This window comes from Thermoascus crustaceus, assembly GCF_041956765.1.
Source record: "Thermoascus crustaceus strain CBS 181.67 unplaced genomic scaffold VTN00scaffold_1, whole genome shotgun sequence".
In the NCBI taxonomy this organism is placed as follows: domain Eukaryota; kingdom Fungi; phylum Ascomycota; class Eurotiomycetes; order Eurotiales; family Thermoascaceae; genus Thermoascus; species Thermoascus crustaceus.
In genome coordinates this window covers 2,835,210-2,851,232 of record NW_027192527.1, presented here as the reverse complement: position 1 = coordinate 2,851,232, position 16,023 = coordinate 2,835,210, and the positions used below count along the sequence as shown (strand labels likewise).

The window sequence follows — 16,023 nt, the reverse complement described above, 5'->3', positions numbered from 1 at the left end:
TCGTGACTGCTGGCTCTCAAGCACTAATCCAAGGAAACGTCGATAACATATATGTGGGATCGTTACATAAAGACCAAACTGTGACGACTGACCCTTTGCTCACCTCCATTTTACTACCTTGTGACTTGTGAGATCCAACTGGAGGTGCTATGGATCACGCAGTAGTCGAGATCCCATCGTGTCCTTTCTGTGACTTTTCTGATCTCGATAGCTACTTTCTGACCCAACATGTTGAACCCTGTCACCCTGAAAATGGATACTCGCCGTTTTCCGCGGAGCAAGACAGTGACACTAGCCACTTGGATAAGGAAGCTGCTTACGACATAAAGCCTCCTTGCTCGAGTAGCCAACAAGGACAGCTGGATGACTATGTCAACTGCCCGCATGGTCGTGGAGAGCAAGTCGCGAGCGTTGAACTGTCAAATCACTTAGATTTCCATATTGCGGAGGGTATGGCACATGAAGAAGCCGGGATGATCGAGACAGAGATGCGTTCTTTGGATGTTTATGCTCGCCGCTCTGATTGCCCTTTGGGGGATACTGAGAGGCAGCCCGATTCATCCTTATGCAACCACAGCCCAGTCTTTAAGACTAAGGCTTCGCGGATGTCACACCAGCAGCAAAGGAGTGAGAGCTCCTTTTCTGATATTCCGAGTCCGACGGGTCCTGATGCAAGGTTTGCAGCTGCGGATGCCGCTGATGGAGGCATAAAGAGGCTTGGGGTACCAATAAATGCGTCGTGTCTTCGATGTTCCTCCGCTAACCTATGACCTAGCGTGCGGAACTTGGTCCTCACGCCCACGAGAAGCAGATGCCGTCATGGCTTCGGAGAATGCTTGAGAATGGCGCGAAAGTGACTCGATCGAACCGCATTGGCCCCAATGGCATATTAGTAAGACGCGAGGCCGTTGAAAATGAGACATCTCACGTTATACCCGTTCTTGCCCAGTTATGTCAACAAGACAGTTCTGTTCAACGCGCTTTCTTCTGCAGCCCAAAAGTTCGCCATGTTTTCAAAATGTCAAGGGAAGGCGGCTTTTGCGGCTATAGAAATATTCAAATGCTCGTCTCATACATTCAAGATTCGCGCGCAAGCGGGCACGAGCATTTTCCCGGGATGCTACCCACGATTCTTAAGCTGCAAGATATGATTGAAAGAGCGTGGGATATGGGTTTCAACAGTACTGGAAGAATTGAAACTGGTGGTATTAGGGGTACAAGGAAATATATTGGCACCCCTGAGGTGAGTCAAGACACGATCAGTAGTTACTGACGCCTGTCTAATATCCAGCAGGCCCAAGCTCTCTTTCTGAGCCTCGGCATACGGTATGTTGGGGATACCTCTTACTTCGAACAAATCTGACTCCTACGACGTAGGTGCGAAGCCAACGCATTCAGCGAAACGAAAGAGATGCGCGCTCATGATGCCTTGTTCATGGATATGGCCGAATATTTCCGACAAGCATGCTCTTTAGAAGGAGATGAGAAAGTTTTCAAAACTGACTTACCACCAATATATCTCCAACACAAAGGCAAGATATTCTACGCTTTGAACAATGCCTGAATAGCTAACACAAACCGTGTCAGGTCACTCTGTAACCGTTATCGGTTTTGAAGTCCGAAAAAATGGCAGCGCAAACCTGCTCGTGTTTGATCCAGTGTTCAAAACGTCACCTGCGATACAGAGATTGATTGGAACTACCGTTAAAACATCTGATCCAACTCGATTAATGAAAGCATATCGAAGAGGGGCGGCTTATTTGCAGAAATATAAGGACTTTGAAGTTCTCAAGTAAGAAATTCCCCCCAACGCCCATTCTGTCTCTTCACAGCTTGTGCGGTCTCTAAAAGTGACAGGTTGCTCTCTCGCAATGGGTTATCTGAGAACCATGGAGATTCTGAGAAATGAACATGAGGTGGTAAAGTCTTTATCAGGAGATCCGGCTTGCTACTGATGTCTAGGTAAACAATGGCACCTTGGAACCCTGCACTAGTAATGTAATCTAAGAGCTGCAGAAGGGCCAGTGAGTCGTAATGCGAGTTCCAGCAGTCATGGATATGGAGTATCTTACAAAGAAGAGGCCGCGCAACTTTTATTTCTATTTTACAATCGTTGGTCAGACTATCTGATCTTTTAGATAACCATAGAATCTGTAATGCTATTTCTGAAGTCGGCATGGTACTTAAAATCTCTGTGTTTCTACTTATGTAATTCCGTCTCTCCGTGGTGATATGCGCGCTGTGGTTTGGAGGTGTCTTGGATAGACGCTAAATTTTTACCTAGGTAGAGAGATAAGCTATTGTAGTTTTATAATTGTAACTACTTCTATTAATAATTTAAAGAGTTGGATATGTTATTTTATAATATTTTGTGTTTGGTGTTATTGAATCCGATGGATACTCGGCCATAGATCATGTTGTTCTTAAAGGCGGTCTATTGGTCGGTGAGGAGACAAGGGGAAAAAAGTTTTGCGGGGATGCTATCGAGAATGGAGCGGCCAGGCGCGGGCTGTTCACTTCCGGGTCCAGTTCTTTTTTCCCCCTTTCAGATTAACACAGGATCATAACCCGCAGCTTTGGCGCTCTCCAAGAGAATTTTATCCTTTTTCATAAAGGACGTGTAGAGCAACAGGCGCGCTACTTATAAGATCCTGATACAGCAAGGAACTGTGTTTGATTGAACCCAGGGAGTTTTTGTTTCTTCTCGGGACGTTCGCTATGAGGACATCCCCGAACGTGATTATTACCGGCACCCCCGGCGTGGGGAAAACTGTCCACTGCGAACAACTGGCACAAGAAACTGGCTTACGACACCTGTCTATAAATCAAGTTGCAAAAGATAGAGGTTGCTACGACCAATTCGATCAGGAACTGCAGAGTTGGATCGTTGATGAGGATAAGGTATGACCATGCCCGTGTCCTGTCTGTTCGCATACAGCAAGCACCTGAAGTACGAAAGAAGCGAAGAAAGTGTCATTCTTTCTTTTCCATATGTTGTGAATGTGCTCTGACCTGCATCAAACGGCAGTTATTAGATGCGATTGAGGACGAGGTGGTCCAAGGCGGTTGCCTTATCGACTGGCATGCCTGTGATTTATTTCCCAAGTCCTGGATCGATCTTGTCATTGTCCTGCGATGTCCTTCTACTTCCATTCTTTACGACCGGCTCTCTGCAAGGTATTCTCCGGAGAACCCCGCAATATCATACATGTTCTGACGCTGGTCGATTTACTACAGAGGATATAATGAAGCAAAGCTACAAGAAAATCTGGATGCTGAAATATTTGGAATGCTGCTAGAGGAGGCCAGAGAAGCTTATGATGAAGAGATTGTGGTTGACCTAACGAGTGAAAAAGATGACGATGTAGAGAGCAACTGCGCCAGGATTGTAGCTTGGATAGAAGCATGGAAAAATTCGCAGACAAAAAATATCGACTGAGTCTTTTGCCTCAATGGGCGAATTTTCGAGAAAGTGTATCCTGTTCTTCAATTCTCGATTAAGTTAGGCATTCGTCTCAGCGAGCCATTGCTTCAGTTTCAGCAAAGCCTTGTAGCGATGAGAAATTTGGTTCTGGTTGACACAAAACTTAGTTATCATAGAACAGACAGTCTAGAGGATCCTCAAGTCTTTGAGATTTTATACCTTCTCCTGTTTGTCCATCTCTGCAAACGTTCTACCTTCATATTCGAAGATTGGGTCCCACCCTGGTGCATGCGAGTAAGTCTCAAGGGCTTCTTTTCGGCTCCTTCTTACAGGAGGTCATATCACGTACCGAAATTAGTTGGACCGCGTGCAGTTACAATATGGCCCTACAACGAAGCATTTTTTTAGACTCTGCCTTCACTCGCAATAAAATCATTGTTGCCTACCTTGGTCCTGCCTTGGAACAAGATGGGCTCTGAACCGGGTCCACTGGAGAATGCAAATGTACACACGGCTTCCGCGCTCCTATCTTCGTAGGGATCGAGCATCTTGTTAAGGCCCTCGTGGCCGAGTGCTTCAAGAAACCATTTTCTTGTTTAACATTAGTATAATATAAGAGAAATCGTGATATATATATCCAAAGGGTTTTCTTTACATATACGGGCCTGGAAGGCCTTTCAGGGCATGAAACTCAAGGGCAGTATCTTCTGTCAACACCGGTCCACCTATCTAGAAATCGGGTTCACGCTGTACGTAAGCTTTCATATTATTGCCAACCAACACTCATAAAATGAAGGATGATGCTGGTGGTTGTGGTTCAAAGGGGATCGCACGGCTAGGTCTCCTGATGATGACTTACTGCTTCTGCCGCACGTCGACATTTCTCTCGTGCGATTTCTTCAGACGTTCCCTGAATCTCAGGGACGTCAATTGCTCTGCTCTGAACCTCGATAACGTTGCCAAGAATAGCTTTGACCTCGGCCAATTTGTTCTTATTCCCAGTGATGAAATTCAGAGTAGTCAAAGCCATGGTGGACAAACTCTGATATAGGTACTTGATCGATCGACAGGCTGAAGGATATAAGATAAACAAGGACCAGAATGCTTAGATAGGGACCTGGGAAGACGTCGCTCCAAGAAGCTGTTTTTGTCAATTCTACACTAATTGAAACCAATTTAGCCTTTAAGTTCAGGTAATGGCGAGGGCCCGCCGGCCCGGAATTAATCCAATGGAGCAAACTCGAGAAAACTTTTATAGTGGGTCGGTGGCGGCCGGGGGCTTAGATTTGAATTACATCAAACCAAGGACTCTCGAAAAGCAGACATCGCCGTGCATGACCTGCGTAAAAATGTCTTGATGTTCTACATAGTGTAGATAACACGAAAACGAAGCGACCGAGTCTACTTCGTTCCGACTCAACAACGACTATGCCAAAAAGCTTCTCATATAAGATGCAAAGTGAGTCATTCGGATATTAAGTGGATGGTAAGGGAACACGTTTCCCTGGCTAGCATCTAGTTAAGAATGCAAAGATATATGGACAATGTCTTTCCCACCAGCACAAGTCTCTTCGTACCCAACGTCGTGTTTGATGCAACAAGTCAGATATCGGTGTCAATAGTAAATTGCAATATACGAATCGTCATCGGTAGCATATAATTCACGAAGAGCAAAAAGCAGCAACTCTAGATGTACATTCTCATTCAGCTCCAAGTGCGCCATTTTCCGCCATGTCGAGTTTCTCCTGCTGAGCCATTGCCTGAGCGGACACGATTTCAGCAAGTCGCTTCAACCGTGGTGTTTGAAGCCCTGTTTTGATCATTAGCACAACTCATGAATGGTACAACGTAGACAGTGCTCACATGATGGTGTATATGTCTCCAAGGCAGTGATCACGCGCGGTTCAGCAATTTCATACGGGCCACTGTCCTCCATATCGACAGCAGTCAAGAGAAGCACGTCACTCTTTTCAGTGACACGGGATGCCACCGCTTTCATAATCTCACCGTTGATTGGTTGTTCATAGTCTGCTACCAAGTACTGGTTCAGAAGCTTCTGAATCTGATTCGGAGAAAGCCTGCAGGATTATTGTAAGTTGTCAGAAGTCCAAGGGCGGCATTAGGAACGGCTTACATCCAACATATGTCTTGAATAATCTCGATGTCATTCAGAGTCGCCTTTTTGAGCTGGAGAAGCTTCGTCGCTTGCTGTGTTCTTGTTAGCACCACAGATCAATTGATCCCTTGAAAGATCTTACCATCAGATGCTCCAGCTGTAGAGTTCCTTCGGGCATATCATGACTCTTGCACCATTCCTCAATCCGAGTGATGTTGTAGTTGATCTGAAGACCACGCTTCCAAGACAAGAAATTTCTTCGCATGAGAAGGTCATTGAAAGCAGTGACACCAACTAATCGAAGAAGCTCCGTAACAGTCTGTGTGATAATGGAATCCTCAAGGTAATACGCCTTCATGGCCTTAAAGACGTTGTTTAGAAGACTGAGAAGGTTATCCATACTGTATGCTGGCGTGTTATTTGAAGGCAAAAGCTTTCCAAGGAAGCGATTGGTTTCGCTGGTAACAAAGCCAGGAAGGGATTGGGACTCGATGATAGCGGGTACTATCATCTTGTAAAGCTTTTTCTTCAGAACCTTCATCCAAGTGTGATATATGTTAAACTCCAAACTTTCCAAGTCATGTTTCACGATTTCCAACAGCCGATCGTATTCGTAGTTGTCAGTCTTCTGCGCCTCATACCAATCTTCCGCCAAGAAGACAAAAGATAGCATCTCGTGCACATTCGAAAGCCAGAAAGCGCCGGGATTTATAGCATCGTCGCCCTCGTGTTGCATGACTTCCTGTTGGATGGATTGCATCACGTTGGCAAGGAATCGCTCTGACTCTTTGACGAAACCATTGTTCCACATCTCAGATGTAACAAGGTTGATGAGATATGAGGGGAACAAAACCTCCTTTTCAGTCGGAGGAGGATTAGAACCGGGAAGCGGGATTTTGAGATTTCGGATGAGACCCATTGTAACCTCCTCATTGAGTTCGTCTTCCTCAGACAACAGATTCTCGAGCTCTACTTCAATAGAGTCCAAGCCCGGGGAGAATGTCGAACCAGAGAAGGTTTGACGACTTGTGGTAGAACCTGGAATAGCCATAGACACAGGTCTAGGGTTGTAAGCACCGCTAAAGCGGTCGGTTTCAATTCTTTCCGCGCCAGCACTGCGTCTCTTCGGCTTGGGCTTCTTTGAAGAAACTAAGTTAATCAGACCACTGGCAGGAGGCTGTGCGGTATTGCCATTCTGCGACTCTCCATTTGCTCCATTCACCGGCACAGATCTCTTGGCGATCTCAAGTTGCTCTTGAAGGTCGGCAATCTGCTGACGAAGGGAGGCCTTATCGTTCTCGTGGTCAGAGTTTAGCTGCTTTAGCTTCTCTAGCTCAAGATTTGCTAAGCGAATTGATTCTCGCGATATTTTCTCCTCTTCCTGAAGGCGTTTAATGGTTCCGAGGGCGTCTGTATGATTCTGCTGTAGCTTGCTCATGTCTTCTTCCATAGCCGTAAGCCGAGCGGCTGTAATACCGGCTTGATTTGCTTCAGCTTGAAGTTCCTTTGAGCGATTCTCCAGAGCATTATGCCGACTTCTCCATGACTTCAACTGGCCCTCATAATTTTCAAGTTGCGAGAGCAGGGCTTTGTTCTCACGCTTCAACGATCCAAGCGACTGAGTTAGCTCTACAACCTTATTCTCAAGCTTGTAGGAAATCTGTTTGAGGTCCCTGGCTTCTTCACGCAGCTTCCTGTACTGTTTTCGAGCTTTGATGCCCCTCCAAAGACTCTGAATAATAACAACCTTCCGGCGATATTGCCTCCAGGCCTGCACTTGCCGCCATGAGCGGAATGCACGCTGTATAGTTTTCGCCGCGTTTCCAACTATGCTGTCCCTGATGTTTCGTCGGCAGAGGTACCCCTTCGCGACTGACTCGAAGAGGATGAAATTGTTCCGGATCTCGTTGTACCGCTTCCTTTCCTTTTGTCCTCTCCACACTCTCTGTATGGTAGTGGCTGCCTTGACCCGACGCGCTTGGCCGGCGTGCTGTCTCGACAAGAAGCCCCGGATCAGAGCCTGAGTGGTAAGGATAGAGTCACGAGCTTCAAGATACTTTCTCCGATAGTATTTGCATTTCAGGTTCTTCTGAATCATGATTGCGCACTCGTTCAACCTCGAGGTTCGAAGATTCTCGAGGAAGGCAAGCATGCCTGCCCGGAAGAAAATTTTCGTGAGACCAAGCTGGTATTTGTCACGTTTCTGGTGGTTAGCATCTCCCAAAGCTTTCTGCAAAATGGCGTGGCACATTTCTCTGATCTCAGAAGTCCATTGTGACGAATGGCAGAGCATGTAATACCGGAGAGCAAATTCTTCGTACGTCCAGCGAGTGGGATAGCCAGCGGTGCTGATTCTAACCGTTTCAAGGACACCGCAAGCTCTCAGCTGACTCAGAACCATTGGCCCTTCGAACTTCCAAGCCTCCTTGGCTTCATTGGGCTTAATGCAGCGGATGTAGTGTACGTCTGTGGAATTAATTGTGTTCATAAGCTCAATGAGGGATGATTTAAAAATCCCTCCCAGAGTCGGTTTGCGGTTTACAGCCACGCCAATTCTGCGTCCTGGGGCTGTCACCGGCTTGGATGAGATCGAGACGGAATCCTTTTCGCGAATGGCAGAAGCAGCATCAAGTACCTCTTTCACGAAATGATTTGATGAATTCCGAAGGATTTCCATATGTTCATCCGGGACCGTGTCTCTGTTTTTCTCGATAAATCCGTCGGATTCATACGTGACATCCACCGCGTAGTGACAAACAGTAAACGCTGATTTGCCGAACCGTGGCTTCTTGTAGAACTTTTGTTTGTCCGCTGCGAAGTTGTGATGAAGCTTAGTAACAAACTGGTCATCAGAGCCCATAGGCAGACGGGATTCTTCGTCCAAAAGAGATAGAATTCCGAGCTTGCCCTCAATCAAGTCGATACAGGGCTGATTGTCCGAGAATTCAATAAATGTCCAGTCTATCTGCTCTCGTACATATTCTTCTTGCTCGAGCTTGAAGACGTGCTGGTTAAATTCCTGTTGCAATTTTTCGTTCGCGTAATTGATGCAGAATTGCTCAAATGAATTCTTCGCGAAGTGTTCGAACCCGTAAATATCGAGAACACCGATGAATGATTTCACCCTGCTTAGTACCTCCTCAGTTGCGAGACTGCGGTTGATTTTATCCACAAGCCAATCAAACAGACTGGAGTAAATGAATTTAGCAACCGAATCTCGCACAACAGTTGCCTGCTGCTGTGTCAGGTTAGAAGTAATCTTCTCGCCTCTTGTTACCAGTTGCTTCTTAACTATCCACTTCGCAAATTCGTTTGCGTCGATTCCAAGCATATCGCAAGCCCGGACGAGCGAAGGTTCCGTGGGCGACAGAGAAGAGTCAGTACGAGTGGCAGTGATCTTGACATTTCCCAGATGCAGCAGAGCAGCCAGGAGCCGAAATATATCAGCCTGGGTTTCCTCCGAGACACCAATGGTCGTGAGAGACTTCCGCGTGGCGTCAAATTCGGCCTTGTCATCGACGCCATCGATAGTTGGAGTGTTACCCTGGCTCAGGTAATCGAACTCCTCCACTGACAAAAGTCCGAGTTCCTGTTTCTGCGATTCTGTTGCGCCGGCCACGAGTTGATAGAAGATATGGTAATTGCGCTCCTTAAGAGGCTGAAATACCAATCTCGATCGCTCCAACAGGTATGTCCTGATCTTTGCGCCAATGATGTTTGTCTTCTCATCGAACATAATCTCAATGTATTTCCCGAACCTGGACGAGTTGTCGTTGCGCGTCGTCTTCGCATTACCAAAGGCCTCCATTACCGGATTAGTGGCCAAGATTTGCTCTTCTGTCTCACTGATAGCATCCGCTCTGCCGGTGGTATACTTCCCGGGTTGGTCCGAAGACTCTCGAGTCGCGAAGTAGCGCATTATGTATTTGGCGCTGACAGTTTTCCCAGCGCCTGATTCGCCGGATACTACAATTGTCTGGTTCTTCCCATCTCGTAACATGTCGCTGTAGTGTTCTCGTCAGCATATACACGACGTCGAAATCGGCATACATGACTTACGCAAAGGCTTCTTCCGCAATGGCGAATAGATGTGGTGCCTGTGAAGCTCGGTGTTTGCCCGCATAGACCTGGACCATTTGCGGGACATACAAAGAGTCCACTCGAGCGAAAGGATTAGTTGCAATAAGAACTATACCACTGTACGTATAGATCTCCTTTTGAGCATAGCGAAGTTTTATCGCTTGCAGGACTTCAAGACAGTCAGAAACGGTATTTGTGGTAATGTTCGCGGGAAATCGTACCGGCTGGTTCATTCAAATGAGATAAATTGGTGAGGTCTTCGCTTGCTTCAAGCATAGCAGGGTTCATCAACGGTGGTAAGGAAGGGTTATTGTCCATCTGCAGCTCAGCCTGCGTGGTTTCGATGGTTTTTGTCTGCCAGTAAGCAGCTCGGTCAGCTCATAGCGCGAGATTACAGAGAAATGGAATCTTAAGATCGAACGGGGAACATCGTCGAACCTCTCCATTTGCGAGTAGAAAGACCAGCTTCACTTTCTCCCCATCTACTATCTTCTCCTTGACCTCTGAAGCAATCCATCCCTCAGTCGGGTCGGGCTGCCACGCCCCTGTCCCGACCTCGTAGCTTTGAGACATCGAGCTTCTCGGTTTACGTAGCCGTTCACGATTCAGCGGGGGACGACACGGGGGAAGGCTTGCAGACACTCGAAATGGTCAGGATCGCACGTGTGAATGTTGGATCCGGCATTTAGAAGTAGGATGAAAGTTGGACTGGAGATTCAATCTTGAGCGGTGAAGGACAGTGCTTTAGTGTTGTCCAGTGTCTATTATCCACAGTCCTAAGGTTTGGAAAGAAGTCTGGTCTTAGTTTCTAGAGGCCGGGCGAAACGCTGGACGGACTAAAGCTGGCCATTAGCGAGCCGCAACCCCTGAGAAACTTTAAGGAGCCGCATCCACCCCCGGGCTGGGAAAAAACGACCCAACAACTTCAAAACTCGCAGAGCATACTGCAGTTACACTTTCTTCTCTGGAGTTCTATAGATCCTATCAGTGTATCATAACCTGCATATTCTTGAGTGTGCGCCTTGGAATGCTTTGATCCGCTTGGTCTGATGATCTCCGCATATGTCCCGTACGTGCCAGCTAGCCGATGCCCAACGGACAAGCCAGCGCTCTCAACCGGGATCTAAAATGTCTAGTTCGAGAGCACCAGAAATGTCCTTAATTTTACCCCATAATGTAAACAACGCATAGTCCACATTCAATCTTCATGCTGTGCAACGCTTCCAAATGCACCTATTTCCCATCGGGAATCCTTTTCTGGTAGTGTATCTACGTTAGGTAATCTTAGTGACTGAACCACTAAGTAGGTATGACGTGAACATTTACTTGTTGCAGGGATTCAGGTTCACCAGATGTTCCAAAGGACAATCTAGGAACCAACAATCAACCAGTGTTCCTCACTGCCTCATATGAAGCTATAGGATGGTTTCTTCAAAAATCTCTAGCGGCCTCTCGCCTACAGAATACTGAGACGCTGGGTCCACCAAGGATGAAGGGCTGATTTCTGATTCTTGGCTGCTGTGCTCGTCTCTAACTTGGGGCAGATAGGTAGACGATAGATACATAAAGGAGACTAAAGAAAAGGTAAATTCCCCACACACCATCAGCGTTCAGGAAAAATAATGGTGTCCTAGTTCTTTCTGCAGAGGACAATTCGGCCTAGACCGACACTCTCCCGGAAAGTAGAACAACCGTACGTTCCTCCGGTGATCTGGAGAGGATGGTAGAACGCATATTACACATATTATGCTCAAAACCTAGTAATAGGAGAAAAGGACAGATATCAATCTCATTAGGGGATTAATTCCAAGCAGATGCAACATGCAGGGAATTGCATCATTGTTGCTCCAATTGAATTTGTAGTGGAGTCGCCTGGATAGCAAACGAATGCCCTCTCAGCTTTGTTTGCATTCAGCAGCTTCCTTTTTCGGCTTGGAAGTGCCATCCTGGTTAAAGACCAACAGTCAGCAGATCAGTCAAATATAGTGAACATGGCCAACGTACCTCTTCATCAGACTCATCGTCAACATCACCGTCCGACCTCCTGTCATCATCTTCATCCTCCTCATCATCATCTTCATCACCTTCAAATTCATCCTGATCATCCTCATCCCTGAATTCCTCATACTGTAGAGCCTCACCGGTGAACCAGTCGATCGCTCTAGGAATGAGTTTCTCTTTGATGTCTTCGCCGAGCTGGTAATCGAGTTCCAATCGCTCCTCAATGTCGGTGGCAACGGTGTCATCATCGTCAGTCGGGGCTTTTGGAGGCGAAAAGAAGTTGAAGAAGGATTCGGTGGGCACAGTTATCTTGACAACACGAGTTTGCTTCGTACCTGAAAGACACATCTAGATTAGCTGAAAGCCTTTTGAGGAAAATGCCGAAAACTCACTCTTATTCCTCTGCTTTTTGCTCTCCACTCGGACAGTAAGGTCTTTATCGGCCTTCCAGTCGATCTTGTCACCCTCAGCATGATCATAAATAAAGTCTCCGCCATATCCACTCTCCTCCTGGTAGAAGTAGGTCTTGGTAAGGATCTTGTTTGTGAAAAACTCGTTCTCGGAAAATTCGAAAATGAGACGGAACCCTGGCCGGTCCAGGTACTCCATACGGACATCGATGAGATGCTTGAGCGCCTCCTCGTCTCGATCGGTGATCATCTCTGCAAGAGAGATTTGGTTCTTCATAGCAGACAGCCAAAACTCCGGAATTCCGGACATTACCGGCTCGGCAGCCTCTTTCTTTGGCTCCTCTTCATCCTCCTTGACATCTTCATCTTCACCTTCGCCCTTACCAGCTTCAACTTCTTCGTCGGTCGGTTCCGCGGCTCCATTTACGATCGTAGCACGTCTCTGATAGAGGGGTGTAAATTTCGTAAAATACTTCTTCTCAAGCTGTAGAACCTCTTCCTGAAATTCGGCTTCAAGTTTCGCATGTTCTTTCTGAATACCCTTTAGACCAGCGACACGGCGGCGAACAGGTGCTGGAAGCGATTCGATGTATCCCGATGAGCGGCCCACAAGAGAGCCCAGCTTGCCTTGGATCATAGAGACGAGTCCGGGATTCCTTGCGAAAAGTGAGGCTGCTGCTGCATGGTCCAGGTTCTCTGTGATAAAAGATGTCAGTTGACCAAGGGGGTGGCAAACGACTACTGCAAACGAGACGGCAATCGAACAAGACTCACCTTCTTTGATGCTGGCAACACCGGGCTGTTGAGCATGGGATGAGATAGGAGCGTTGTTCGCAGGCGTGTTCTGAGGGGTTCTGTTAAGGACATAAGTTAGCAATCACACCACTTTACTCGTACACAAGCGGCAGACAAGACGGATGAGGTAACCCGATCGACCCCAGGAGTAGAGGGGTAGCAAGGCAAAGACGGGACTTACGGAGCAACCGGGAAGTCAGCCTTCTTATTCCTGATCGGTTCTGACATGGCGAATAGTCTGAGCAAAAAGAATAGTGGCTAGGTGGATGAGAAAAGGAAAGAAGAGGGTTGAGGGTTGGGAAAGATTTTGATATGTTCTGGTTTTTTTTGAGGTCTCGAATACTGGCTTGGTGGGATCCTTAGCGCCCTTGGACCGAGGGGCTTGGCGGGACGAGCGCGTTGGCTGTTGAGCACTTCAGACGCAGCGCGACCCAACAACAGCAAGGTGGATACTACCTAGGTATACCGTAAGTCGGGGAGTTGCCTCTTCCAGTTTAGAGCGCAAAGTTTTGCCTGATCTGGTTAGGCGTTGTCCTCGCCGCTTTGATAGAGCGACATCCAATATCCAGGCTGCCAGGCCACGTGATCACACTGATGATGTCAACGCCGCAATAATTCAACTTGCGCTTGTCCTCCTGTCTCATCAAAGTTGTACCTTCCCGTCATCGTAAACACCGAGGCTTCCTATTCGATCACTAAAGTTAATGCCGGGACCGCTAGCAATTGATCATGTACCTGTATGATGACCATCTTCATTCATCCGCATTGTTCGACAATAAGCTGACAAACGTGACCATGGCTGACCAAGCAGACAACGGGTCTTTATGCCCTCTCCCTGTACCCAAATCGAAAGGCAGTAGAAAAGAGGGGATGGAAACGTCCAGCGAAAAGAACGTTTCTGATTCGTTTCCCCCCAGCACGAAGTTGGAAGCCAGGAGACTCACAGGAGACCGCTGCTGGCTCTGTGGAGACACGCCACCAGACGCAGCACATGTTTTGGCAAAGTCCGATCCTGCGGTATCATCTCTACCACAAACATAAAGAATTATGCCAATCAACTCACGTTCTATAGATCTCAGTTCTGTTCGCCGGTGGCTTCATAGATTTCGAGCTTACTGGCCCGCACAACGCCATAGCGCTTTGTGGTCACTGCCATACGAATTTCGACTGCGCTCAGGATCCAGGTTGGATTTCTTTATCCGACCGATCTCAAGTTCTTTATTGAGTTCGAGTGTGAGGATCGAGAACGCAGACGCCGCGAGCGAGCAGAGGGCCGGGTCCCAATAAAGAAAATACCCGACGCAGCTACATATCTCAGTCGGCAGGTTACGGAGGGACTCGTCCCTGTAGGCTCTATTGGCGAACTATATACTCCGATATTCTTGAAACAGTTCTATGTTGATCTTCCTCCGGATCTCCAGAAACCGGTCTATGAGTATCCCTCTCGCGAGCGGCCTTGGCACGGTGCTCCGATAGCTGCGCTAAGAAAAGCGATAGCTGCCCTAGGCAGCCTTCGAGCCGAAGTGTCTAGTGATGATACTTTCCAAGATTTGCAGTTGCTTCATGACCTTTATTTTCGGCGTCGTGACGATTTCAATATCGTTAGCGGTGTCCCACAGGCTCCGAGTATACGGGATCAGCGCCCCAACCTGCCTCCTGGTGGCGGGCCTGGCGATTCACACCATGGGGACGAACCTCCCGATAGCGGACATCCCTCTGGCGCTGGCACCAAAAGGAAGAGCGCTGTCAGCCAAATGTCAGGTAAACAGACCAAATCAGGAAAGGTGGCTAAACGCACCGAGAATACCAGTGTCGCCCTTCAGAACAGCCAGAATACCGAGTTATATGTCCTCCCGCCGGGTTGTAATGATAACGGCAGGACAGGAGGGAACCAGGAGCAGGTAAAAAGACTCAAGGAACTTGGAAGATTGGCGCCCGCGACGGTAATGAAGGGATAGCGAACAGCAAGACATCGGAGCTCCTTCCACTGTTTCCTTTCTTCTCTCACCCTCCAGTTCAGAGTCATCCATCCGACAACAAACTAATCATGCTTTATCGACAGCCGAGACCCGATTCGTGCAAAAGTTCCTCTTTTCCTATAAATGGGTCTTATTCATTCGACGTCCCGAAAGTTGCGCTCAATCGACACTGGGCCTTAGGGCCTGATTCGACAAGCGAGCAATCCATGCAGAAGTATGGTCCGCTTCTGTTACGTTCTCAGTGCACGGACGAAGAGTAGGAGATGCGGCATGCCATGGTCAATGCTGCCATTAGCCACAAAATTGTCAAACTTTCTCCTTATGCAGGTGCGTTTATGTCTACAACTGTTCTGTTTGAATCAACAAGGATAAGTCGCTCCTTACATATTGTGGAACACACATGTCATGTTATTCCTACTCTCTCCGTATTAGAGGGGGAATGGATTGTCTGTGAACATTTCTCCTTGAGGTGTCTGTACTTGCGAAATACAGTTATGGTGGATGGGAGTTTGTACTTGTATTCTGCCTTGAATAGCTCCGCGGTAAGTTAATTTGCTCTTTGCTGGTCATGCCAAGCCCCTTGTAGTGTATTCCCATCCTTCATCGTCTAAATTATGATGTGGCCATGAAGTATCTGTACAGAGTAATTGCTCCACCTGTGAATTGCCCGATCTGGTCTGGCGCCACTACTTCTGGTTTCACACTGTGCACGGCGTGCATAACAGAGTCCAGACTCCTCAATGTGCTGCTGCACCACTATAGTTCTGCTATGCAATTTGGGCACCAATGTTTCTCTTTTTAGGGAACTCCATTTAGGAGCCCTTCTTATAATAACACAACACAAATAGTTAGAAGTAGAGTGTCTGTCAAAAATGACTTTTTAATAGTGGACTAGCCTGCTGATTTGTTGACATATAGTCAAGTAACAATATAACATTGAGCATAAAGAACTAGATACACACTAATGTAATCAACGGCCGAGCCGTCCACACGGCCGAACTGTCCACTTTCTCTCACCCTACCTGTTTTTGAAGCTTTTCAACCACCAACACCATTAAAAATTAGACTATCTAGTAGTAGAATATGTAGCTATTTATTAGGACAATTTTGTATTATATGTCCAACAGTCCTGCAACCACTGCAGCATTGTGGAGCTCACTTGCAAGGCCTAGATATAGGCTCTTCAACCTGCTCCTCAACCTGTGTATCAAGCTGCTG

At 47.3% G+C, this 16,023-nt stretch overlaps 7 protein-coding genes across 7 annotated transcripts; 4 read left to right on the top strand and 3 right to left on the bottom strand.

Moving 5' to 3' along the window:
- Positions 1-149: 149 nt before the first annotated feature.
- On the top strand, positions 150-1,909 carry VTN00DRAFT_983 (uncharacterized protein; the record flags this gene model as incomplete). Its single annotated transcript, XM_069436828.1, has 6 exons — positions 150-722; positions 776-1,243; positions 1,295-1,326; positions 1,378-1,532; positions 1,588-1,792; positions 1,858-1,909. 6 exons carry the CDS (start codon positions 150-152, stop codon positions 1,907-1,909), a joined length of 1,485 nt encoding a protein of 494 aa, XP_069291685.1.
- An 809-nt stretch (positions 1,910-2,718) lies between these two features.
- On the top strand, positions 2,719-3,439 carry VTN00DRAFT_982 (uncharacterized protein; the record flags this gene model as incomplete). Its single annotated transcript, XM_069436817.1, has 3 exons — positions 2,719-2,901; positions 3,029-3,177; positions 3,238-3,439. The coding sequence occupies 3 exons, from the start codon at positions 2,719-2,721 to the stop codon at positions 3,437-3,439; spliced, it is 534 nt and encodes a 177-aa protein (XP_069291684.1).
- A 63-nt stretch (positions 3,440-3,502) lies between these two features.
- On the bottom strand, positions 3,503-4,454 carry VTN00DRAFT_981 (uncharacterized protein; the record flags this gene model as incomplete). The annotated part of the gene is made up of 6 exons (XM_069436806.1): positions 3,503-3,571; positions 3,644-3,705; positions 3,774-3,810; positions 3,871-4,015; positions 4,080-4,153; positions 4,284-4,454. 6 exons carry the CDS (start codon positions 4,452-4,454, stop codon positions 3,503-3,505), a joined length of 558 nt encoding a protein of 185 aa, XP_069291683.1.
- Positions 4,455-5,124: 670 nt separating this feature from the next.
- On the bottom strand, positions 5,125-10,193 carry VTN00DRAFT_980 (uncharacterized protein; the record flags this gene model as incomplete). The annotated part of the gene is made up of 7 exons (XM_069436795.1): positions 5,125-5,234; positions 5,288-5,502; positions 5,559-5,632; positions 5,683-9,544; positions 9,600-9,789; positions 9,842-9,974; positions 10,059-10,193. 7 exons carry the CDS (start codon positions 10,191-10,193, stop codon positions 5,125-5,127), a joined length of 4,719 nt encoding a protein of 1,572 aa, XP_069291682.1.
- A 654-nt stretch (positions 10,194-10,847) lies between these two features.
- VTN00DRAFT_979 (uncharacterized protein) lies at positions 10,848-11,500 on the top strand (the record flags this gene model as incomplete). Its single annotated transcript, XM_069436783.1, has 4 exons — positions 10,848-10,880; positions 11,169-11,228; positions 11,284-11,343; positions 11,417-11,500. The coding sequence occupies 4 exons, from the start codon at positions 10,848-10,850 to the stop codon at positions 11,498-11,500; spliced, it is 237 nt and encodes a 78-aa protein (XP_069291681.1).
- A 15-nt stretch (positions 11,501-11,515) lies between these two features.
- VTN00DRAFT_978 (uncharacterized protein) lies at positions 11,516-13,054 on the bottom strand (the record flags this gene model as incomplete). Its single annotated transcript, XM_069436772.1, has 5 exons — positions 11,516-11,566; positions 11,625-11,956; positions 12,014-12,727; positions 12,806-12,885; positions 13,008-13,054. The coding sequence occupies 5 exons, from the start codon at positions 13,052-13,054 to the stop codon at positions 11,516-11,518; spliced, it is 1,224 nt and encodes a 407-aa protein (XP_069291680.1).
- A 567-nt stretch (positions 13,055-13,621) lies between these two features.
- On the top strand, positions 13,622-14,784 carry VTN00DRAFT_977 (uncharacterized protein; the record flags this gene model as incomplete). Its single annotated transcript, XM_069436761.1, has 2 exons — positions 13,622-13,843; positions 13,963-14,784. 2 exons carry the CDS (start codon positions 13,622-13,624, stop codon positions 14,782-14,784), a joined length of 1,044 nt encoding a protein of 347 aa, XP_069291679.1.
- Positions 14,785-16,023: the final 1,239 nt, after the last annotated feature.